Below are 27,492 nucleotides of genomic sequence, written 5' to 3'. Positions count from 1 at the left end.
AAATAAACTGCGTACAGTGTAAGATCAACTGATCTATAAGTGGCGAAATACTAACCATTATAAAAATTTCTAAATGATTTCTAAATTACCAAGATTAATGTCTGAATTATGTAAGATTCCTAAGCTTACACAATGGATTAATTATTTAAAAGATGGCCACTATATTTTACAACCGCAAAATTATACATAAAAAATAATTATTTTTTATACATAAAATGGTTTTATATATTAAAAAAACAATTCTTTGAATTATGTTTTATATATAAAACGGAAATTTGTTATCTTTAATTACGTTTCCAGTATATTGTTAACATGTTTGTTATATTTTAAATCCATTTAATAAAGGAATTAGTAGCGTCTGTTATATATAAAGTATCATAAAAAAAATTTATGTCAATGATAAACTAATACGCCTTTGTTAATCAACGATATGTTGACATTTGTTATAAAAACACCCATTTCGTTTCTCTCACCCTACTTACTTCCTGACATTCAGAGCTTCCATGTATGGTCAAGCAAAGCGTAGGAAATGTAGAAGCTCACACCCACTTTGCCTGATACTATAGAAGTGGAAAGCTAAAGTGGCTTTAAATAAACCATCAGTTTATTCATTAAAAAAGACATTCGAAACGCTAAATAATGCCTTTTATAATATTCAATATTAGTTTTTTTCCCGTAAAAGAAACGCTAATTCGCTAACTCTCCTAAACACTAGTTCGAATATAATACGAATGTTTTTATTGGACGAGGTTCAGAATGAGAATTGAATTACTCAATCGTGACTGGTGACACAGATCACTGTGTTGGTGGTGCGCGGAATTCTGACGTCACAGAGGTTTGGCAAAATGTGAAATAAGAGGGCGCTTTCGTTGTCAGACGAAGAAGGTCGTCTACCATTAAGCACGCAAGAAAAATCGGATAAAAACTAATGCATATATTGCACTTTTGCATTAAGAAATTTGATTTGATTAGTTCATTTTTATAAAGAAGAATTTCGTGTAAGATGCCCGTCTTTCATACGAAGACAATCGAAAGTATTTTGGAGCCTGTTGCACAACAGGTGAGTTTTTTCTTTTATTTTTTAAAGTTATTTCTACATTAACGGCTGTAAAATAATATCTGTTATTCGAATAACATTACGCAAACTCCAATTATTACACTATTTAGTACAATTACGAACAAACAATGAATCTTATATTTATAAAAATATATAAGCCGCAAACAAGGCGTTCTATACGTAAATCATGTTAAGTTCAAAGCTAAATTGGACGAATTTTTCTATTATTTTTTACTTGTTTTCGATTAAATTAAGCTATTCTACTGTTAAAAGACACGTTAATTGTGTAAATGAACGCTACATATTAAAATCTGTCAGTTACAATAATCATTTGTATATAAAAGAGCGTTTTTTAGTTAAAAAGCCGCTTAAAATATACAAAGAAATTTTTAAAAGAAACGTTTAACATAATTTACTGTTGTAAAACGGGTTTTATTATTATTACTATTATTATTATTCATTATTTCATTTTAATATTTATAAACTTGCACCATTGACTCGTTTTTGGATTCAGACTAATGTAAATTATCGGGTGAAAACTTTAGAGCTGTTTTTCCTTCTGAGTTAACGTAAACATTGTTAACAGATGTCGAAGTAAAACAGCATCCCTTCTCCTTCCTAATTTCCAAATATAGAGAAGTGAATGTCTGGATATGATGTAACAGGACACACCTTCTTCCAAGTAATGTGACGTAATAACGTTAGTGGTCAGTTTTTGAAATGTAATTCGATAGTTATTTTATATGATTTTCTCGAAGAGTTCAAATCGTAGTCCAAGGACGGTGTGGGTTGTCAACCGTACTTTACTTCTTAAATATGCTAGCATAATGTTAATGAAGTGTGCGCGGGCTGCCAAACAAGTTCAACCGCCTTCACGTTTGTGATGATGCAAATTGCGTCATCGTTACGTCACTTACACAAATATTCTACCTGTAATGGGAATTATACGTATGTATGCTGGTGTACACTTTATTATTGTTAAAATACACACAGTACATAAATCAACTGTCAAAATTAATTCTTAAGTGGTAAGACTGCAAAATGTTAACTTCAAAGATTTTGGCAGTGTTCTCGGTTGGGTTATATTTATTGCACATGACTCACGGCACGTGTTTCTTCTTTTTTTGAATGACCGTTCTTCACTGTGTAAAAATTTATTTAATAAATTTAAAATATAACATATAGTATATAATTTTTTCGACATATTTGTCTGTAAGGAATTAATTAAAAAGTTTAGTTTTAGCTTGCGAATGTATACGTAGAATACCGAGATTGGTAAATGCAGAAAAAGAGGACCTTAAAATTGCCGGATCTACTAATAGTCGCCCTGCTGTCGTCATTCACGTTGTTCCTCCCACATTCCTAGATAACAGGTGTCATTCCACACGAAAAATAGCGTACGTGTTGCCGCTTGTCTTTTAGACACGAATAAACTTTTATTTTTCACCGGAAGTCTAAATAAAACTGAGATTCGTCTTACAAAGCTAAGGGTTAAATTCTAAAATAAGAATGAACGTACTAAATATATTCACCTTTTTTTTTTGTATTTTATTCATAAAATTTCACGTACTGCTGTTTGCTTCCAACGAAGAATCAATATCGTTTCATTACATTTAACTACAATATGATCAGTGTTACTCGATTTGGAGCGCTCGAAAGTGTCGTATTATTTTTGTTTTCTTGTATTATCTGAAGTTAATTTGAAATAAACGAGGGTAACCAAACCACGTGTCACCTCGTTAATTTTATATTAAAGTTATTAAATTAAAAAAAAATTGAAATTGTCAGAGTTATTTTTATGTTTTTGAGGTTGTTGGAAACTTTATACACTCGTAAAAAAATCAATTCATGTAGTAGTTGAGAAATTTAAAAAATTGGCAGAATTTTCTGTGTTATCTATGAGGCGCGCGACAAGCATGACGACGTGACGCGCGTTAAGCGTGTCGCGATGTCAACTCGCGTTAAGTTCTGTCGTGACATTTGCTGCTTGTTTTAAAATAAAATATAATTATATATTATTGCTTAGATGTGCTATTACAGCAACGAGAAACCGATTGATTCAATTGATAAAAAAAAAGAGTTGAAGAGATTAATTAATCATTTTGTACATATTCAACAAGCATATTTTAATTCTAAAATGTGGCCAAAGATATTAAGTTACATATAATTTATGGAGAATAATTTTATCTTAAAAAGAAATTGGATATTTTGAAATAGTTAAATTTTATATTATTTTTTTAATGTTAAATAAGTTAGTAATAATTCAATCTCTCCTAATGTCACAATATGCAAAATGAAAAATTTTCTTTTAAAATTTTGGATTAAAGCCAATATGTACTACTTTATTATTAAAAGTATTTTCATTATTTATACAAATATATCTGAATAATGAAAAAATTAGCATTTACCCCTATTAAACAACAAATAAAATTAAAATTTATAATAATAAAATGTTAAATTGATTTCTTAAAATGTATATTTTACATTTTTGATAGTTTGATTTTGTAGATGTCTGCAGAAAATTTTAGTGGGAGATGAAGCTTGGAGACAATTACATCAATATATTTTTTTTAATTATTGGTTTTTTCGGCAGATAGATTGTAGAATATAGTACAGTATTGCATTAAAGTGTCACGTAGTTGAGAGTGTAAGGTTACGTACCTTAGTCACTTTTAGGATTATAATTTGTGGAATGTTTTATTTCATTCCAGTGGAAGGCAAGTGCCGTGTATACTCCTCTGCAGATGCCCATTTGATTTACTTAAATTTTTTAAAACTAGTTCATTTCTAACATTTAACATTAATGAAACTTGAACAATTCAATCTAAAAACTAATCATGGCATTCCATATCAATAAACGAATAAATTTAATTCATAATCATATTGATATATGTGTATATATATATATTTTAATTTGTAGTACATGTTACTAGATGAAAAAATAAATGAATAATATTAGCTTAAACTTTACAAATTTAAATCAGCATCCAGTGTTTTTTATAACATAAATATTCATTATATATTATCCTTTTTGTCTTTATTTAATATGGCTGTTTACAGGAATACTATTCATAATGATTATTTAGCAATTTATATTCTACTTCCTTGAATCTATTCCAATCTCTTTATTTTTGTTTTTAGTAGACTATCGTTGTTTATATAGACCGTAAAATAAACCGATAATATTTAAGCAAGAATATAGAATTCTTAAAATATAAAAAATGAGCATAAATAAATGAATTAAGAAAGAAGAAATATAAATAAATATTTTCTTTTATATATATTTATATAGTGAAAAACATGTTTTTAATCCTTAAGATAAACAATTTGATGTAAAATTTTTTATAAAAGTTTATGCTGATTAATGCAGATCTAAAAAACATTTCTTTTGCATCAGAATATTTTTTCTTCAATCCTTTTAATTATATTATATATGTATTTAGTGTATGATTATCTAATAATAATTAAGACAATTATTAAAAATTAAACATTGCTACCATATACTTTCATACAGATTAAATATTGTAATATTATATTTGATCACAAGAAGTAACTTTTCAAATTTAAAACTTAAATTGATTAGAAAATTCAAATTCGAAATCAGAAAGCTTTGATTAGAATTATGCATAATGAGTCTGCAAAGTTTGATTATAATATCTGTATTTATATACATGAATCTTGTATATTATCCACATCAACAGACTTTGCAAAAGGATCAAAATCTATATGATGATGCAACAATAAGTTACTAGTACTATTGTTTATTATCATTCAGAATTTAATAATTTTAAATTGCTGGATAGAAATCACTTTAGATTAATAAGAAATATTTTGTTAATCACTTTTTAATTGTTTCTAATTAATATTAAAAATGTATTAATATACAATAAAGATTTTGTTATGGTAATAAAGGTTTCAAACAATAGAATAAATAGGCAATTTACTATATTTTTGTTAATTTTTATTAAGGAAAAACAAAAAACAGACAATTTTTTATCATAAAAAAACTATACAAATTTTTATTAGTAAAGGAAAAATTAATGACAGTTGTTCAACAATAAAATATCTGAAAATATAAAGTTTCTCATATAAACAATTGAGGATCTTAAAAATTTATTACTATAAAGCAAGTGTTTTTCCTACATGAAAAAGCTATCACCAGGCTAATCTCTTATTAAAAAGAACAGAATAATAAAAATCAAAATACTGTACTAATTTATAACATTCTGCAAAGACTTGATATAGCTTTTAAATCAATTTAATACAGTGGAACCTCGGTATACGACCTTAATCCATTCCTGATGTTTGGATTTATACCGAATAGGACGTATACCAAACCAACCTTTCCCATAAGAAGTAATGTAAAAATGATTAATCCGTTCTCATAAAAAATGGCTGGCTTTAAACATCTCACTTTCCTGGCTAGTACCTGCTTGATTTTTCGTGAGATCAGCGTGTATCTTTTTAGCTTTCTCGCAAATAATTGCTTCTGATACACTGTCTCCAGCACATTGTTTTTCAGTTATCCAAAGCAAAAGCAATTTCTCAACATGATCTAATTCTTCGATCTCTTTTTAGAAATTGATTTAACCCCTTTCGCAATGTTATCAGATTTAATAATGTCTTTATTTTTCACGATTGTCGATATCGTCATTCTCGGAATACGGAATGCAACAGTTAAAATCTCGAACACGCATGCCACCTTCATATTTCTCAACAATCTCTTTATCAGTTCCATTGTGATTCTAGTCATTTCTTTAGTTTTCTGTTGCTTTTGGGTTGCCTTTTTGCAATTCATGATTAATAAAAATAACAAAATTTTACATACAAATTAAAATCAGAAGAAATTTATCAAAGTTATAAACTGTGGCACAGCAAACGTCTAGTCTGGTCTAGTACACTGTTCATAACTAGTAGCTACTTGTTCATAGATGGTACGTATAATTGAATTAAGTCTTATACCGAGCAAAATTTGTTTCATCCAAACAGGATGTATTCTGAATTGGACGTATTCTAAAGCAGACGTATACTGAGGTACCACTGTATAAGATACCTGCAAAAATAATAGTGAATATCAGTGTATAGATGTGGATAAAAATTTATTTATAGACATTGTAGACATTGATTTCACGTAACTAAAAGTTTAAAAAACTGGCAGTTGGAAATATTTTAGATTAAGAATGCAGTCATTCCACACAATCTTGTATAATCTTGTTTTCTTGCAGAACAGAAAAAGCAAACTTAATCATCACATATCTACCATATTTTATGGCATATAAGAGATATCCTCATTTCAGCACAGAATATTTAGGATAAAAAGTGTTTAGTGTATGTAAACCATCCTGCACTTTTGGTACTTGACTCACAAACTATTTTTTAATGTATTGTGGTTAAAGGTTCTTGAATTTGTGTGATTCATTCCAGTAATTTGTTAAGAAGATAGTTTATTCTGGTTAAGAAAGCAAAATTAAAATGCACACCTTTATTTATTATGGAAAAAGTAGAAGTTTAAAATAAATCATTTACAATTAAAATTTACCATTAAAACATTCTACATGAATACATATGAAAGCTGCTTAGCTATAGCAAAATAATAATAACAAGTTTAATTAAACAAAACCATTTTTATTCAAGAATTGGGTTTGGTAGAAGTTACTTGCAACTTACTGAAGGCTGTTTGGGAAATTCATTAGACCAGTGATGGGCAAACTACGGCCCGCGGGCCAGATGCGGCCCCCTGAAATGTTCTATCCGGCCCGCGCGACATTATTCCTAATCTGACGAGTAAAAAAGAATACAGGCTGTGGTGGTTGAGGCACCACTTAACTTGAGTGTTCGTTGATTATATAAAATAACCGAAGCTTTATATCTCACCATGAAAGTTTATTTACAATCATGTACAAAATTTTGTTTTACACTTATTGAGTAAAAGCTCGATCGGTTACAAACATGCTTCGGTACAGAACATCCACTCATCGTGCGTAGCGTAGCCAAAAGAGAGAAAAAGAAATATGGCGGACGGCCTGCACATGTTTTTATAGCGCCACCTGGATTTTCAGATGCAGCGCTAGGTTACCATTATATTGGCCCGCCTAAAGTTTTCTTCTTTTCCTTTGGCCCGCTCTCTAAAAAGTTTGCCCATCACTGCATTAGACTATGGAAGATCGCAACTTCATATATAAGATACAGAGCAATTTTTATGAGCCCTTTTTTGGGAACAAGTTGAATCTTACATGCTGTAAAATGTGGTTTTTAAAATAAAATCTATGTTTTCTTTTATATAATATGATATTTTGATGTATAACATAGATGTAATATAGATTTAAGCCATAAAAATCTTTATTGGTAAACAGAATTTCATCAACTGAAAAATCCATAGGCATCTAAAGTTTTTTTGAGTTACTGTATTTGTTGCAGAAGACCTTTTCCCTATGTCTGTTACAATTTGTTTTATTGAATATGTTAATCCAGTTATTAAATTGTAGACACATTTTATATTTGTCCTGTGATATAACAAATATTATATTTTTAAACTTTTAAAAATTGTATTAATTAAAATACAGTACTATATAGTTTATTTTATTTTTTTTAAATATAAATAAAAAGTTATATAAAATTTTGATTTGTTGTAGGTTACATTTACAGGGTGTATAAAAAGTTACTGTACAGTGAGAAATTCGTAATGACATTAAAGTTATACACATAGTATTGCATACAAGACCTATAAGTTGTCCATTTGGTACAAGTTGACCAGTTACATGCATGCAATAATGTACAATACAACTTATACAACTTATAGGTCTTGGACACCCTGTCCTTAAATAGATATTCAATCTTTTATGTGACATGTTACACTAAATAATTTGTGCTGCTAAATTTTACAGCCTATGATATCTATATTTTTGTCTTTTAATGTAGAATTTATCAACTGATAAAATTTTATTACAATAATTTTTGTTTGAAGTAGTAGTAATAAAATATATTTAAATAGGCTGTTTTTTCAATTTATTATTAAATTTAACATATTAAGAATGCATTAAAGCTAAAATATTTGCATTATATCATTAACCAAAATGAAATATTGGTTATTAGCTAATTATTAAAATTAGTAAATTAAATAGCAGTTTATAATTAAAATTATTATTACTGTAGTGCATCTGTAATATGAATCAATTAAAATTGAATAATATTGATTATTGTTTGTTTTTTAAACTGAAATTTAGTGCATAAACCTTTTATAAAATAATTTTTATTAAGAAATTCTAAGAAATCCAGTGAAAAATTCTAATATTGAGTTAATGAAGGAGAAAATTAGTATAAATATATTAAAAATATTATTCAGGTATCTAGACTGGTGATTTTACATGAAGAAGCCGAAGATGGAAATGCTATGCCAGATTTGTCGAGACCAGTTCAAGCTGTTAGCAAAGCAGTGGCCAATTTAATAAAGGTAACATTAAGAAACAGTTATAAAGATTATTATATCAAAATTTTTTATTTTGTCATAAAGTTTTGGTTAATATAAAATTTAAAATTTGTGAGAAGAATTGAAGATTTGTGAGGGGAAGATGTGAAAATTGTAATATGAAATATCTATAAATATTGGTATTACTGTTGTTACTATGTAGTAGCCATTAAAATCATTATTATAAATATTCAGCATACATTAAAAAGAATATTCATTAGAGCATTGTGTATAACATTACATCTTAATTATTTGATTTTAAAAATCAAATTGAGTAATTTATTCAGAATTTTAATTAAATATCTGTGAAGAAATAAAGAAAACAATTAAATATTAAAATTTTAGTTTCCTATTATTGAATATTTTTCATCAGCATTTTATTGAAATCTAGGTTGGAAGAGATACAATTAATAGCAGTGATGATATGATATTAAGACAAGATATGCCTTCAGCTCTCCAGAGAGTTGAACAGGCATCCAAACTTCTGGAAGAAGCATCTCAAATGCTAAAAGCAGATCCTTTTTCTCAACCAGCAAGAAAAACACTCATTGAAGGATCAAGAGGTAAATATTGTAATATATCTAATTATGTCTGTTTAATTAAAATGGAATCTATTCATATTGTAGATATGGTCATTAATAAAATAACCTTTAAAAATTCTAATTATTAAAATTTTTACATAAAAGGCATTTTACAAGGAACTTCAGCACTTTTATTGTGCTTTGATGAGTCTGAAGTAAGAAAAATAATTCATGAGTGCAAAAAAGTTTTGGATTATCTTGCAGTGGCAGAAGTAATTGAAAGTATGGAAGATCTTGTCCAATTTGTAAAGGTAAAATAATTTATCATCATTATAATAAAATTTATTTATTTATTTTTAAAAATTATACAATAGCATTCCTTTGAAACATATGATTACTGTCCCCATTACAACAACCCCCTTGCATATACAGAATACATGCAAAGTTATTTGAATACTAATTAGAAAAATTTCAACACTTGTTCTGTTACTTTAGTCAAAAGTGAGGTAACATAATTTTAATTTTATACTAAATTCAATCATATACATTACTTAGTTTTATATTATTTAGAAAATTAGTCATTTCAGTTAATAGTAAAATAAATTGTATAAGAAAAACTTTGAATAGCTATTAAAAATTTTTAACTGTTTTAAAAAATTTTATTAATGTAGTTAAAAATAAAAACATTTTAATGTATAAAATATAAACTCATAAAGCTACATTATTATAAATGATTATCCAATATCAAACCTCTTTTGGCACTGGAAGCCATGTGATTTTTGGTTGAGAGGACACTTAACACTTCACTATCACAAATGAGAACTTTTAATCTCTATTTTCAGTAATATTGAACTTCTCAAAAATTTATTGTACTTGATAACCTTGTCACTACATTTTACCAAGCAAGAACCAAATCTACTGGTGAAAAGGTTAAAAATTGAGATTTATCAATGACATGTTGGAAATTTGGCAGTCAAAAAGAAAGTATCATACTGCATGTGAAACGCATACTGCAATCAATTTTGGCCAGCTTTTGAACACACTGTTTATTACTTCAGGTTTTACACCTTCAGAATGAGGACAATGGCACTGCTGAAGATAAAGAAGATATACTGTCATTCTGAAAATATTGTAGTGTATAAAAATCATTGATTTGACACGCTTATTAATATTACCTGTTCATAGCTGCAGATTTGTAAAAAATTCTGTCAAGATTATAATTTACTAGTTTTACTGAGTAATTTGTCACTTGGCTGTGTATAAGCACCCCATTACGTAGAAAAGTCAGGCTAGTATAAGTTAGCAGCACTTCATTATGCATGCATGAATGAAACTAGCTACTGGTACATCCCAAATTCCTCAGTGAGTGAAAGGTAAATGACAGTTCATTCTCTCAGTTGAGTCAGATTTTCATAATTACTTAGGCCTATACATAGTACAATGTTAGCATACTATGTATAAATAAATAATTCTACAGTCCTTCATTCATTTTATCCAGTATCCTTTCCTTTAAAAAGTTTTTAAATTAAAAAATTCTTTTTGGGAGGCTACTGCCCTGGACCTGTGTTTTTTTTTCTTTTGCAGCAGCCACCACAAAGACCTGCTGCAGCTTCCCCATGACCTAGGAACAGGGATTCACTGTTCCTATTTTTTGGTCCTCTGTAACTTCATCCTAACAAAAAATGATAGCCATTGAGTGGGGATCACATTGAGCAGTATACCCTGCATTGCTAGTCTCTTTATAGCATAAGTATCTTGTACAAATAAAATGTGTTGCTTGTAGTGCCATAGTGGTGAGTTCTGGTATTAATTTTTTTTACATAAATGTCTTCTGCATGTCCTGAAATGTCACCATATCAGATTTGGTTGCATTTGGATTGCTAAATAAGTCTTTATACAGCATCGAATACTTTAATTATGATCACAGTATTCTGAAATTAAATGCCAAATTGTGTAAGTGAAAAATATTTTTGTAAATAAATAAAAAAGCATTAGACTAATTAAATTTATCTTTTCTTTGTTATTTTAATTTTTTCTATTTTTCTTAAAATGAAAATATATGACACAGATAAAATAGATAATTAAAATTGTAATATATGGCTTTGTAGATAATATGCTAATAATTCAGTCACTCAAATTTTTAAATATTATTATAATAAAATAATAAAATAAATTTTTATTATATTTTTTATTTTTTTAATTGAATTAGGATTTAAGTCCTTGCCTAACCAAAGTGTCAAGAGATGTAGATGCTAGAGAAAAAGAACTTACTCATCAAGTGCATCGAGAAATATTGATTCGGTGTCTTGAATCTGTGAAAACTCTTGCTCCGATTCTAATATGTAGCATGAAAATATTTGTCCAGATTTATTCTCAAGGTAGATAATTTAAATTGATATTTAAATTATAAACACAAATTAGAAATAAAACTTTATAATTTTAATTGGGATATTATATATACAAAGATGACCAAACTGTAACATGTTAGGAGTCATACTGTTGTAGATGCACATGGTGAAAAATAGTCCAATAAAGGGATATGAGCATAAAACAAAACTTCTTTATTTTTTTCACCTGCGTTTTAAATATTATACAGGATTCGTTAGATTCTGACACTCCTTGGACAAAAGCTTTAAAGTTTAAACACCCGGACAGAATTGTCAGTCAAAAATCTCATGACAAAATGATTGACCTAAGATACACGGTGCGACAAAAAAGGGCATGCGAAAAACTTATAATCAATTACTTAAAAACTACTTATACTAGAGGAAAGAAGGGATAGATTATAGGATAAGACAAGACAAGAACCGGGTACCCAAACTTAGCTAGCGACTTTGTGGTGGTGGTTAGAACTCACTCTGTGTTGGATGGGATGAATTTCGATGACTAGGGTTCAAATCTTTTGTTCCCTTAACTTGTTCCTTGATAGGCTTCCAGAGGGGCTTGCTTATTAAAATATTAGGGTCTTTAATAGTCTTTTCTATCTTTGGCATCCTGCCTCTTTCATTCTCCCATCAGTGCGAAATTGAGTTGGAGACCTCACAAAATACATTCTTACAGTTCAACGTCTCAGCCAAAAGTGACCAGTCTATCTCCCCTTTAGCCCCTCCAGGCTATCCATTTCTTTTGCCTTAAAATTAGGTTGTCACCATCTGCAGAGAGAAGTTTCCAGAAGGAGGGAGACAAAGGAACAAAGGGTAGAGGAAGAAGGGGAAATGAAAATATATAGTATGAATAAAATATACAAAAAAATATGACATAAGCCCACAATACAAACCTATCAGAAATACATGAGAGCCCCATTCTCAATTGAAAACAGTACAGTAGAGCGTCGATTTTCCGAATCAATTGGGGACTGGAGTTGTCCGGATAACTGATATTTCGGATAACTGATTTACGTACGAAAAAATAGTTTAACTTATCCCGTGTCGAAATTTTTATCCGTTGCGTGTCGTTTCGCGTTGAATTTTCGTCGATGTTAAACCTAACAANCCTTCTATGATGAGTTGACGTAGTTTATGTAAGCGGGAAGAATAATTAAGATAATTTTTACCGAATGTATATATTTTATTTTTTTTTATTTTATTTCTTTGTTTCGATTTAATTAACTTGTATAATTTTTGCAATTATTTAAACTTGGTAAATGTTAACGTACATTTATGTAACCACTTTTTGAATTTTGTTTTACGTAATTTCGAATTCTTCATTCGATTCAAAATGATAACTGAGGATGATTGCTTAAAGCGTTCGAAAGCGTTTTTAAGATATTAAAAAACGATTTGCTGGATTATTTAAAGGTTTTGATTTTATTTATCTTAAATTTCAGACATTGTTGTTAATTGTAATGGTTTTTACATTACAAAATGTTACTGCCTTAAAAATGTTTATTAAGAAACAAAATAGTTTTTCCTGTAGTTGTTATAAATTTGGATAAATAATAAAGATAAATGAAAAAAAAAAAAAAAACAAGAAGTTAAGTTTTTTGAAATTTTTGAAAATCAACCAAAGACTTGAATTTTTAGATAAACTGATAAATAAAATTTAACAAAATAAGAGATTGGAATGGAAACAATATTACTTTATATATTTTTGTAGGCATAATTTACATTAAAATAAAAACCAAAACTGAATTATATTTTAAAAAACATATTATTTTAATATTAGAAATAGGTTTACAGGTGTTACCTACTTGCAAACAGGTTAGGTTCCAGATGTTGTGAANAAAACAATAAAAAATTATACTTCAGATGTTAATTTAGTATCAAAAACGTAAAATATTTGAGTAATCCAAGACATAGCCAAAGATTGAAGTGCCACAGCACTGGCGAAAATTTAAATTTGCCAACTGGAATTCTTTCGGATGATTGACGTTTCGGATGATTGACTTTCGGAAAATCGACGCTCTACTGTATTTATATTATACCTGTATATAGTTAAAATACATAGTTATCATTGTTTTATAGTAGATATCACTGTTACTTTACCCCACTGCTATTTTATGACCAGCTAAGTAAACAGTCATTTAATTCCTTTGACTTTTTGAAAATATCATTAGCTTTCAATCACCCATTCGAGATTAAGTTGCAAGTTGTGCTTATAATCATTGTGTATGACACTACATAATAGTCATGTAATTTTGTAAGTTTGTTATGTGTAATTAGTATCAGGGCCATATCAAACAGTTTTGGCACCCAAGCAAACCTCATACCTGGTATGCCTTATTTAACATTAATTATAAAAAATTCTACAGCTCATTTTGGAGTGCCTGGGACACATACCCACCCTCATCCCCTCAGTTACATCACTGATGTACAGTACCAAGATTATGAATAGAAATTGTATAAGCATACAGAAGCTGCAGTAAGGATGTAGAAAAGCTGTATGCAGGTTGCAAGGCACAATTTGGCTACTGTGGCTACCATTACTAAGATATATATACAGTAAATTAACTGATTATTATATTTCACAACTATGTGAGGCATATCCAAAATTTAGCAAAGATTAAGAAAAAACGGCATTTTTGTTCATTAAAAACTTTGATGAGTTGCATGATAAATTGGTTATTATATACTTTTGGATGCATTTTAATTCCTTTTTAGAAATTTATTTTTTGCAAATAAATAAAATAAATTGTAAAAAACTCATTTCTTAAATTTCTAATTTCCTGATTCAGTTACATATGTAAATGAAAAAAATATATATACATATTTACAGTCGACCCCCCATAATGCAATAGATATGTTCCACTTTATAAGAATTTCACATTGTAGGAATCCTTAAATACATGAGCCAATCACAGCAGTTTACGGTTACAGTGTGCAGTTTACGGACTACGGCTGTTTGAAAGATTTTCTTCCATAAAATTAATCGATTCTAGATTAATTTGATTCAACATTTCCAAAACACGTATAATTTTTTGGGAATAATCCATATAAACTATGCTATAAACAAAAAATTGTAGGATTACTTACTGAGTGTGCACCATTCGATGACACCATTGCTTAAGCTTGTTTTCATCGTGGAGCAGCACACCAAACGGTGGGTGCGTTTTCTGATAAGTTATTTTTATGCAAAAAATTCCTCATTAATAGACCTCATTAATAGAAATAATTTTTATGGCCATTGAATAAGAAATGTTTTTTTCACAAGAAATGTATAAAATTACAGTACTGTATTAGACTTACAGTACCTAATTTATGTACTGTACAGACTATAGTAAACTCAACTTACCCACTTAAACTCTCCGTAGCATGTAAGTCGTTCGGCTGCTCGTCCACTATTGGTCCAGATTCAACCAATCCTGTCGCGACACGAGTCAGCGATGACGTTTTACTGCATTTTACAAGTCTCTTTTAGTGTCTTTATGTGAGACTCCGGAAGTGGGTCGAAATTCGTGCACAGAAAATGTTTTAATTTCGTATTTAAAAAAAAAAAGTGTTTTTTTAAATTATAATAATAATCATTATTTTATATTGTAAAAAGAAACCGTCTAACGCAAGGCGAATATATTATGTCCCTATATAGTCATATCTGTAGAAATTTCTGAGAAAAAACGAATTTCTCAGAAAGAAACAATAGATGAATTTGAGTACTTAGATCGAACATCTTCGATAGGAATCAAATTGTCAGTCGGGAGACTCACCCCGCGATCTGGGCTCCGATCCCGTTACAATTCGTAACGAGGAGGGAGACCAATTAGAGAACAGGGGCAGATAGACATCGCCCTATCGGAATGTTCGATCTGGGACTCAGAAAAACTTATAAAAATCGCGCAAAAATAGGATGTGACGTTCTTGGTTCATAGTTCTTGGTGCTTGGATACGTAGGGATTCTTCTCCTGGACGTACGTGCTCCTGACCTTTGAAAAAAAACAAAGAACCTTTTGGAACACCTTGGAAGCATCGTTCTCTGGGTGCCTCCTAGCGATCTACAGATTCGTCAGTTCGTCCAACGAGAAGCCGCCGAAAGCCGTGATCAACGCCCCGGGGCCTACGGAATATTTCACCGGCAGTGTCCATCCACAAGTAACGAAAACCGAATTTTTCGAACTTTATTTCGAACTTTACTCGCGCGCTTTGTGGTGCTACTTTGTCCATCAAGGAATTTGTAAGAAAATTTTCTATATTTATTAAACGGTATACGATGGAGGACCTGTCTCAGTAAAGTTTTTTCCACTCCCACACGACAGTGCTGACTGCTCGACTGTCGCGACACTTCCCCCCAATCGGCAAACCTCGCACTGGTGTCCCAGAAGTGGGATTTTAAGTCCCCAATTTCCACCGGGTCAATGACCTCACATTTATATGAATACAGTTGCAATTTTTTGCCGCAATATATGAACCCACATTATAGGGGGTCTACTGTATTTTTATTCTATTTTTATCTATTGTATATATATACAATAGCATCTCTCTGTAATTAAAAAAATGATAAATAAATTTAGACTGTAATATTTGTAACAAATTAATTTGCATTTTTTTTAGGTGGAAAAGGTGCAGATGAAGCAGCAGAAAATAGAAATTATCTGTCTCAAAGAATGACAGACGAAATAAATGAAATTATTAGAGTCCTTCAATTAACAACTTATGATGAGGATGAATGGGAAGCTGATAATTTAACAGCAATGAAAAGAGCTCAGGTAAATCTAATTCTTATTAATTTTACATAAATTTCCATTTAACTTTGTGAATTTTTAATTTATTTTTAATCTATTTTTTTTATTGATAAAAGAATGCCATTACTGGAAAACTTCAAACAGCTCATGAATGGCTAGCAGATCCTGTTGCTCTCACTGGTGGCATTGGAGAAAAATCAGTCCGACAAATTTTAAATTATGCACAAAAAGTAGCAGAGAGAGCTCTTCCTCTAGATAGGGATACATTAAAAAAATTATCTGATGATGTTATTACTATGACTAATACTCTGTGTGATTTAAGACAACAAGGAAAGGTATGTAATTTTCCTTTTTTTTTTTTAATGAATAACAGCATAAATAATTTATATTTTACAATAAGTTACTCTATCTCAGGGATCTTCCCCTCAAGCTCGATCTCTTTCGCAAGCTGTCAGCCAGAAATTAAATGATCTAAATAATGCTATCAGTCAAGCCATACTTAATATGGATCGAAGTGGCATTCAACAGCCAGCACATACTATGATTGGAAGAGTTGAACAAGCTCAGCGTTGGCTGAATACACCTGGTTATGATGATAAAGGACTTGGTAAGTTCAATGAATGACAAGCTTTAACCTTTCAGCAGTGGGATAGTCAAGTATGATGCTACCTCAAAGTAGTGGAGAATAACTGTGGGAAATTTTTAAAGTATTTTTCTGCATGTTTTTTCTAATTACCGTTTCAGAAAATGATTTTGTAAACAGTTATGTCTAGTAAAGAAGTCTTTTTTTTATTGTTACATAATTCATTTTTTAGGTGAATTTTTTTGGCGATAGTTTTTGGCAATACCCCAAAAGAATTTAATGGATATATCCATTCCTCACTGCTGAGTAGTTAATAAATAATAGAATTTTCTACTACTCATTGGAATAAAAGTTTTGCAGCAGAAAAAAAATACAACTAGAAATTCAATATTCATTTTATATTTTATATATGTTTTTTTCTTATTTTATTCCAATTTTCTTAAATGATATAAAAATTATAACAGAAGTAAACATTACAAAAAGATAAACTGAGAAAAAAATTCGGTGTGTCAGAAATGTTTGGAAATTAAAATTTTCATTACCTTTATTCTGTTTTCAAATAAGCAAATATGGATTTTTATTTGCAAATTAAAACTTATTTTGTAGGTCTTCAAGCAATAAAATTAATTGTAGAAGAAGGAAAACGAGTTGCTGAAAGTTGCAATCCCCATGAAAGAGCTGAAATTTATCATCTCTGTAATGATGTGGATTTGTTATCAAGACAGTTAGCAGATATGTGTAAACATGGACAGGTAAGCATATAAAAATGTTTTACTTAAATTAATGTAATAATATATTTAAATATATTAAAATAAAATTTATTGATTAGAATTATTAACTTGAAAATTAATCTATAATGATATAAATTTAATTTTTCTGATGGATACAAGTTCATTTTTTCTTAATATTAAAATATTGCAAACTAATCAACTATAATGACGTGTTTGAAAATTTATTAAATTATCTTTTTCATAGTAACTGTGTAACTGTAGTGATAAGACAGATTTCCTATTTATATATAAATGATTAAAATTTCATTAAATAAAAAATATTATATCAAGAAATAAATTTTATTAAAATTTCCTCTGCACAAGTTTAGAACTTTGTTTGTTTTCTGTAAGATCCTTGATCTGTTTGAAGCAAAGCAGTTGAGCAGGGGAAGACTGACTGCTGTTTATATTATATTATTGCTTTCTCTAATGTAGCAAATACCTCAGCATACATTGGACCAATTTTGCTTTGTTCTGACTTATCATCCTCTTTTTCACTTTTTTTTTAGATTTATTAGTTTCACTCACACATGCCATAATCTCATTGTTAGTTAAGACTGAAAAACTACCACTCACTAGTCATTCATATGCATCTTTTTTTGTCACAATCTTCAAGTCCAGATATCAATTGAAACAAGTCCATAAATTTGTTGACTTTTTCATTCTGATCAGTTTCTTTTAGATCTGAAGAGAGCTTATCGTCTTTTGTTAATGATTTCCAAGCTGCAGCTAACACATAGTGGCAGTCCTTCTTTTAAACACAAGCTTTTTAAAAAATTCAGCAACCAGTTGCTTAACTTTCCCAGCAACATTTGGTGGCACTATCTGTTGTCATATTTTATTTAAAAACTTTTTTTAAATAAAATATATTTTATTTAAAAAAAGCTTTTTATATTTTTAACTATTATAAAATGGCAAAAAGCTTAATTTTGAGGATAGGGATAGCTTTTATAAAAGTTGTAAATGCTAATAACAAGTAAAATGGTCATTAAGTCCAACTCTACTGGAGTACACACAACCCCCTTTATCTCCCCAGCCCCTTGATCTTTAATCACCAAAGTTTAATAGCATCAATCCCCCTAATAAAGAAACCTCCCTACAAAATTTCAGAAGTTTTTGACAAAAAACACAGTAGTTATTAAGCTTTAAAGAGGGTGAACAAAATTTGCCCCATATACACACTAGCATCCATACACACACAAAAACTCGCAACCTTTTTCTTTTTGCATTTCTTGACATTTCAAGATATCCTGAGTCCAAAACTGTCTTGAGAAGGTCATTTTTTGACTGATTGCCATACTTTCCCTCTGTTATATATAACAGCCGAGAAAGTAAAAGGCAACACTGTAAAAGTAAAATATTTAACATTTTCTGCTAAGAGTAAAAAGTGTAGTTTGTTTCCTGTATAGTACACATCCTCTTTAGTTTCTTGTTGATGCCTTGATCCATTGGTTGAACTAATGCTGTGGCAGGTAAATCAGCTCAAAGTTATTACAATTGCATTTATTATATCAGCTGATGGAAGATGTGGTGCATTGTCAAGCAACTGCAACATTGCCTTGTTTTCCTTAGAGTTCATGATGCCTTTTAATGCTTGGTATAAAGTCTTTAGTGTATATAGTATACCCTAATACCATTCACAAAAAAGACCAGAGTTTATCCATGCATTTTTTTTTGTGCCTTGTAAACAGTAAGTACATAGACAACAATTTTGAAATAATAAGGTTTTTTTTAGACTTTCCAATTAACAATAATAGTAATAGTAATGCATGAGTACCACTGGAATGTGTTTAAGCCAATGCAATGATTCATTTTTTTTTCTAAAACCAAGAGCTGCAGATTCCCATCATAAAACAAGTGACTTTTAGGATGGCACCTTCCAGTTTCTTTGTTTCATACACATTGTAGACATTATCTTTGACTATCCCTTGTTTTTTCATGAATTTTATGAATTTTTTATTGAATTAATTGACACCATGTTGTTGCAGGATGATAACTCTCTTTCATCAAGAAATCCTGACCACTGCTGTCTTTGAAATCAGGAGAGCCCCAAAAGACTATTCATATGTTGCACCTTTTCATGTAATAAAAAAATCAAAAATTAATTTCTCATTGTTTCTCCTTTTGAAGAACTGCAAATAAAGTGATCGGTCATATGTTGTATCATTTGCATCTTTTCATAATTTTTCTTAGGCCTATCATCAGCATCAAGTTAGGCACAAATTATAAGATGGCTTGTCAGTTGGCTTTTATATTTGATATTTCACCTTTCCTATCTTATAGTTTCTGGCAAAAGAAACTCCATTTTTTCCTTTGTGTGAACAGTGAATAATCTCTAGTTTCGATTCTATGAGCATTTTTACACTTATTTTTAGATGTTGATACCAACTCATGCAAAAAACCTCTGAAAACCAACTATCACAATGTCCAAAAACAGTACACTAAAAGCAGTACTAAAGGGTGTAAAAGGTTTTCTGCAAAAGTCTCTCTGGCTATAAACAATCTGACCTTTTATATTCCATACTTTGTTTTGTGTGTTCGCACTTCTGATTTCTTCTAAGAAACTCTAAGGACAAGACGACTTTCTTTGGTTACTTTTTATGAATATAGTGACATAGAGTGCCTTGTTACCATGGCCTGAGGCATTCAGTCAGGAACTCTCTGAGTGGAAAAAAAAGACAGCTTGTTTGGATAAATTGAGACATTTGATGGGATAAGATACCTAAGGCCACATTCATTTATTCATTGTTTTGATTTCCTGCAGTGGTTTTATATAATAAGAACACCCATAAAACAGACAATACATACTTGTATTTTAAAGATTCTTTGCTAATTTGTTAACATACATTGTTAAATAGCACTAATTTTCAACATGGCAGTCTCTGTGTGAAATGTGTTCAGCTTTTTGTGTAAGGTTTTATATTAAAACATTATGGGTTTTTCTAATATCAAGGACAAAATTTGAAGCATACAGGGAAACTAAATGCAGGGAAAGACCTCATAATCCAAGTTTGTGGAAGGATAATGAAATAATGTGGCAAAAAAATTACAGAAACCTTGTGCACCTCATGCAGGAATTAAGCCAGTAAAAGCTGTAATAACATGAAAACAGTGTATCTTTCTTGTTCATAATTAAATGCAACAATGGATAAAGTTTCATAGTTTATGGAAAATGGAACCTAACTGAAAATAATTTGTTGGATATATAATAAATTTATTAAAATATAATTAAAATATGTTTTAAATACATGTACCTCAGAAGACAACAATACATTCTGTATCAATAGATTCTTTATTCCTCCTAACATAAACAATTTACAAATTTTTACCAATTTTTGAAAATTTTTTCACCTAGGCACTTTTTCCATCAATTCTTAAACTGAAAAGCATTTCTTATGGTAAAAAGTTTTATTTTTAAGTTTTACTTCTTTAAACATCAATTTCTCAATGAATTTCACCTAATAAAGCTTAATTTTTTTAATAAAATTTTTCATTTTTTATTTAAATATATTTTCTTCTTTGATCTGTTACGGGCAGAAGCAGGGAAAATATATTTAAATACAAAATAAAAGATTTTACAACACAAGTGAAAGTTTTGAGAGATGAAATTCATTTATAAATTAATGTCTAGAGAATAAAACTTAAAAATATGATTGTTTTATTTTAACAACTACAGTATTTTAATGTTTTTACAGTCATTTAGATATATATTTAATTAAAATAAAAATTTATGATAAATAATGATCAATTTTTAAAATAATTTATTAGGGATCTACTCCACAAGCACAGGCTTTAGCAAGAACTGTTTCATCAAAATTATATGACTTAAAATCAAAAGTGCAAAATGCATTGGTTAACAAGGTAACAAAGCTGTTTTTGAAGTAATATTTTATATTATAATTGAATGACTTAATTAATATATTTTATTGTTTATTTTAGGTTGTGGAAGATTTTATAGATATTGGTACACCATTAAAACAGTTTACTGAAGCTGTATTAGCTGTTGAAGGTAGATAACACAATTAATACATATATATGTCGTTTGAGAAAAATATTTTTAATTTTTTTGTTGTAACACGAAAGAATAAAATAATACAAAATAATTACAGGAACTCCAAACAGAGAAGAAACTTTTCAAGAGAAAGCTCGAGCATTAGCTGAATATTCACAGAAACTGGCCAGAACTGCTCGTAGTGTTGCATCTGGAAGTACAGCAAACAAAAAAGTTGCCGAAGCTTTATTGGCATCTACTCATCAGGTTTGATCTTTAAATATTTTATACAAAATAAAGCAGTTGATTCTTAAATTTCATAAATAAAATTAAAACCTTTAAATAATCCAGCAAATCGTTTTTTAATATCTTAAAAATGCTTTTGAACGCTTTAAGCGATCATCTTCAGTTATCATTTTGAATCGAACGAAGAATTCGAAATTACGTAAAACAAAATTCAAAAAGCAGTTACATAAGCTCTGTACCCATCAATTAAACTACCTCCCTGCTTTTGCGCTCTCAGAGACTTTTTGTTAGCAAAAATTAGCAATTCGATGAAATACCACATGCAGATCTTGGAGTTGGCAGATTTAATTTGCCACACATCTTTCTTCCAATTTGAAGATAAAACTTACTTGCAGGCACGGGGCGTACCGATGGGTAGCCCCATGTCAGCTATACTCTGCGAATTAGTGTTGCGTAAACTCGAAAACGATATACTCCCCTCATTCCAGGAAGACATATTGGCTTACGCAAGATATGTGGATGATATCTTTATTTTATGGAAGGATAATCGCATGGTTAACCAATTTATAGATCTGATCAACGACAACCCATATGGATTAACCCTGGAACTAGAGCAGGAAAGTGGAAACAATGTTAATTTTTTGGATTTATCTATAACTTGCAAAGACGGGGAAATCAGAACAGACATATACTGGAAACCCACTTATCTTCCTATCGTCATTCCTTCGCAGACCCTGAGTATATAAAAATCGCCGTTTTTCGTTCATGGATAATGAGGGCACACACGCATTGCACCAGCATCTGCGACACGTACAAAGAATTGGATTATATACGAAACGTAGCGATACAGCAGGGATACCGTAGAGAAAGAATAGATGCTCTCATTGCGAATTGTCGGAAGCGCCACCCCTCTCAGGGAGGGAATCAGCGTAAAGAAAGAGTCGTGCTTAATTACATACCGTTCCTCAAAGGAATGGTTAAAAAAATTACCAGAGATAAGAACATACAGATAGTTTACAAGCGTAATCCCACCGTATACAGGCTCTTAAGGAACGATAAAGGCAGTTACGAACGCAACACGATGGCAGGGGTATACTCAATACCGTTAAAAGACCGTAGATTTAATTCTAATTTGGTATACATAGGAGCAACCATGAGAAACTTAAAGAAAAGAATTGCTGAACATAAGCACTCGGTAAATAAAAACGTAGACTCTACGGTGCTTGCTGCCTTTGCCAAGCAACAGAATATCGAGGTCTTTTGGGATCGGGCGTCGATCATTAAAGCTACAAGATCCAGGCAGGCCATAAAACATCTGGAAAAACTAGAAATTCACAAGGCGCAGTTGCACACAAACTGTATTAATCATAGGGATGCTGACGGATTGTCATCAGCATGGATATCCTTTTATGATGAGTTGACGTAGTTTACGTAAGCGGGAAGAATAATTAAGATAATTTTTACTGAATGTTTTTATTTTATTTTATTTTATTTCTTTGTTTCGATTTAATTAACTTGTATAATTTTTGCAATTATTTAAACTTGGTAAATGTTAACGTACATTTATGTAACCACTTTTTGAATTTTGTTTTACGTAATTTCGAATTCTTCATTCGATTCAAAATGATAACTGAGGATGATTGCTTAAAGCGTTCGAAAGCGTTTTTAAGATATTAAAAAACGATTTGCTGGATTATTTAAAGGTTTTGATTTTATTTATCTTAAATTTCAGACATTGTTGTTAATTGTAATGGTTTTTACATTACAAAATGTTACTGCCTTAAAAATGTTTATTAAGAAACAAAATAGTTTTTCCTGTAGTTGTTATAAATTTGGATAAATAATAAAGATAAATGAAAAAAAAAAAAAAAACAAGTTAAGTTTTTTGAAATTTTTGAAAATCAACCAAAGACTTGAATTTTTAGATAAACTGATAAATAAAATTTAACAAAATAAGAGATTGGAATGGAAACAATATTACTTTATATATTTTTGTAGGCATAATTTACATTAAAATAAAAACCAAAACTGAATTATATTTTAAAAAACATATTATTTTAATATTAGAAATAGGTTTACAGGTGTTACCTACTTGCAAACAGGTTAGGTTCCAGATGTTGTGAAGTTTAGTTTCCATTATAATAGAGAGACACTTTTTGCATTACCTCTACCGTAGATTTACTATTGTGTTTTGAACACATTTTTGAAGCAATAATTGTAAAAGTTTATAAAAATTTCAAACAATAGTTTATAAACATTGATATTCTAATGTTACAAACTTCAATGTCACCTCACAAGTAGCAATGACACATCAGAATTCATGTAAAAATGAAAAATGAGCTATGCAATAAAAAAAATCAACATTAAGTATTTATTAAAAATTTATTATTTATTACTGTCCAAAGACTGACTTCAATGCTACCCCATGAGAACTTCAGAACTTTGCACAGAATTTTTAAATTTTAAACATACAATCAAATTGTTCATAAATTGAACATTCGTAAGTAAGGGAGCTTCTGTATTTCATATTTAAATATGTATTTATATACATAATTTGGCTTAAGAATGTTCTTAATATTAAAATAATTTTTTAGTGCAGAAAATACAATTAAATATTAAAATAATTGCTTTAATTTAAGAATATTAAGAATTATTTTCTTTTATAATTTGAATTAAATCAATATAATCAAGCTCCTTAATGATTTAAAATTTTATTATTACTAAAATTAAGAAAAATTAACAATTATTTGAAAAATTAGAACAGTATCTTAACATGGAAATGCAAAAATCATTGATATCAATTTCAATAAAATTCAAAAAACAATAAAATATGTAAAAATATTTGTTGTATATGTCAACAAATTCACTTTGTATGAATAAAGACATTATTTGATATTCTTTTAAATATTACATGCTGAAATAGTTTCTTCTGTACACTTATAGAAAAATAATCGTTACATTAAAAATAAAAATATTCTTTTTTGATGTGGTAAATATATCAAAGAATATAACAAATATTTTTATATATTTTGCTATTTTTTTTTAGTTTTATTGTCATATTTAATATTAATTTGACTGCATCATCACAAGAACACAGTAATAAACATTCAGCAAGTATTGTTAAAAGGAACATTAGTTGATATGTTTATGTTTTTATTTTTTTGATAAAATGAAGTCATCAAAATAAACAACAGTTATTTTTATAAATTTTGTTATTGTTTTGAATATGATTGAAATTGATATAATAAATTGGTGTTTAAATTATAAACTATATTGAACATAAACATAATTGGCATTAAGATGGTCTGCCATGTGTATCAGTTCAGATATTTTGTTGACCATTCAAATTGGCCATAAAATTACAATTAAATGCTAACATTTAAAACATAACAGATATAATTCTTTAATATACTGATATTGAATTATATTTTAAAATAAATGTTTCCATTCCAATCAAATTCATATTTAAATTATCTTTAAAAAATATTTCAGGCTAAAATAATTTACATTATTACATATTTTACAATAGTTTAATACAAGTTTTGCAGATTTACATTTAGTTTATTGAATAAAGATATTGATATTCTTTAAAAGTGATTTTATCTCATTATCCTAATATCTTAAGATAATTGGTTCTTCCAAACAGTACCTATGTTACAAAATATCATTTGTATAAATAAATTAATAAATTTTATTTTGCCAATTTCATTTTAGTTGGAAAGTCTTACACCACAGCTTGTAAGTGCAGGCCGAATTAGAATGTCTTATCCTGAAAATAAGGTAATATATTTATTTGTATTCGTAAAAATGACTTATGCTGTTTGTAATCAATTTATAAACAATTTATTTATAATATTTAATATTACAGGCTGCTGATGAACATTTTGAAAATTTAAGAAAGCAGTATTCTGAGACAATGCAAAAGATGCGCCAATTGGCAGATGAAGCTACAGACACCGTTAGCTTTATAAAAGCAACAGGTAACAAAATAAAATTTTATAAATTTTTAGTTTTGATTGTTTGATATAAGTTTATATTTTTATTTGCTAATTACAAATTATATTTTTAATTTTAGAGGATTGTATTAAACAACATACTAATTCATGTGAAGATGCCATTGTTCATCATGTCCCACAACAGATGGTAGATAACACTTCAAGTATTGCCCGTTTAGCAAATAGAGTTTTAATGGTTGCTAAACAAGAATCAGATAATTCAGAAGATCCGCATTTTGTTTCGAAAGTTAATATAGCTGCTGATCAACTTCAATCAAGTAATTTAATATTATGTTCATTGTATAATTCATTTTCAAATACAAAAATTTATTATTATTTGTTTTGTTTCAGGTGTGACACCAATGGTGCAAGATGCAAAATCTGTTACATTGGACATGAATAATCAAATGGCCATATCACGTTGGAGAGATTCAAATAAGGCGGTAAATTATAAATTTTTTAATTAAATATTTATTTTTAAGAGATTTTATATAACAAAAAAGAAATAAAATATAATTTTCAATAGTTAATAACAGCTGTAGGTCAAGTAAGACAGGCTGTAACTGTGACACCAGAGGAACCACCTATACCTCCTCCACCAGATATGAGTTCTCTTAATCTAGATGGTAACTTAATGTATATTATAAATTCTAATAAAACAATAATATATTAAATTATTATAAAAGTGAAAGCTATTTAATTATTTTTGCATTTAGTTGCTCCTCCACGTCCGCCTTTACCTAATACTGAGGACTTAGCTCCTCCAAGACCACCTCTGCCAGAAACAGATGATGAATTTGAAGCTCACTTTCCTTCTCCTCTTCCAAATCAACCCATCATGGTCTGATATTTGTTTTTACAAATATAAGCATTTCTTTTCAATAACTTATTGAAATGTAAACCATTTAAACAAAAATTGTTTTACAGTTAGCAGCACACGGTCTTCATCAGGAAGTCAAACAATGGTCTAGTAAAGATAATGAAATAATTGCAGCTGCCAAAAAGATGGCATTACTGATGGCTAAACTTAGTCAACTAGTCAGGTAATACATTTTTATAAAATACATATTATCTAAAATTATTAATAATTTCTGACATATGAATAATGATTAATCTATATATTAGAGGAGAAGGAGGATCCAAGAAAGATCTCATTGCTTGTGCTAAATCCATTGCCGAAGCTTCAGAAGAAGTAACTCGTTTGGCAAAAGAACTTGCACGCATGTGCACTGATAAACGAATGAGAACTGTAAGTGTAACATTTAAAAATTTTTTAACTAAAGTTCAGAACATTATGTAATTTATATTAATTTTTAATTGCTTTCTAAAAAGGAATAATTATTAGAGGTAGGTATGTGAATATGAAAGAGTTTAAATCTCGTTTATTTGAATGAAATTTCAGTAGTTTACTGTTTATATTTTAATAAGTATATTTTTTCATTTAATAATAATGACAAATTTTTCAGAATATTCTCCAAGTATGTGAAAGAATTCCTACTATTGGAACTCAACTACGCATCTTATCCACAGTGAAAGCAACAATGCTAGGAGCTCAAGGTAAAGTTGTATCACATTTGTAAAGTTTTATCTTTAAAATTAAAAGAAAGACAATGAAAAAGAAAAAAAGGTGTTGGCAGTTACTATTAATGTAATTATATATTAATGGCACATTTTTATTCCAGCACCTATAATTACTCCAGATGGGAGCCAAATTATTTGTGGTAATTAAAGTTTTAAATCTCTGCATTAT

The 27,492-nt window shown here is 29.1% G+C and overlaps 1 protein-coding gene across 1 annotated transcript; it reads left to right on the top strand.

The window, feature by feature from the left end:
* The first annotated feature begins 846 nt into the window (after positions 1 to 846).
* Positions 847 to 27,492, top strand: LOC111639449 (vinculin-like). The gene is made up of 22 exons (XM_023385339.1): positions 847 to 1,060; positions 8,400 to 8,507; positions 8,914 to 9,085; positions 9,209 to 9,354; positions 11,253 to 11,421; positions 16,027 to 16,181; positions 16,274 to 16,492; positions 16,572 to 16,764; positions 17,347 to 17,492; positions 21,279 to 21,371; positions 21,450 to 21,519; positions 21,620 to 21,768; positions 25,462 to 25,527; positions 25,616 to 25,727; positions 25,823 to 26,020; positions 26,094 to 26,185; positions 26,269 to 26,368; positions 26,459 to 26,583; positions 26,670 to 26,785; positions 26,868 to 26,991; positions 27,209 to 27,299; positions 27,425 to 27,492. The coding sequence occupies exons 1-22, from the start codon at positions 1,004 to 1,006 to the stop codon at positions 27,469 to 27,471; spliced, it is 2,748 nt and encodes a 915-aa protein (XP_023241107.1). The 5' UTR covers positions 847 to 1,003; the 3' UTR covers positions 27,472 to 27,492.

This window comes from Centruroides sculpturatus, unplaced genomic scaffold (assembly GCF_000671375.1).
Source record: "Centruroides sculpturatus isolate CEXI.00-Female unplaced genomic scaffold, Cexi_2.0 scaffold1037, whole genome shotgun sequence".
Classification (NCBI taxonomy): Eukaryota; Metazoa; Arthropoda; class Arachnida; order Scorpiones; family Buthidae; genus Centruroides; species Centruroides sculpturatus.
Note: the sequence above shows the minus strand (reverse complement) of the source record. Positions and strands in the feature narration are given on the sequence as shown.

Coding starts and splice junctions, on each gene's coding strand:
- LOC111639449 (XM_023385339.1), top strand. CDS start 1,004: ATGCCCGTCTTTCATACGAAGACAATCGAAAGTATTTTGGAGCCTGTT. Junction 1,061..8,399: donor TGGAGCCTGTTGCACAACAG/GTGAGTTTTTTC, acceptor AATATTATTCAG/GTATCTAGACTGGTGATTTT. Junction 25,728..25,822: donor TAGCTTTATAAAAGCAACAG/GTAACAAAATAA, acceptor TTTTAATTTTAG/AGGATTGTATTAAACAACAT.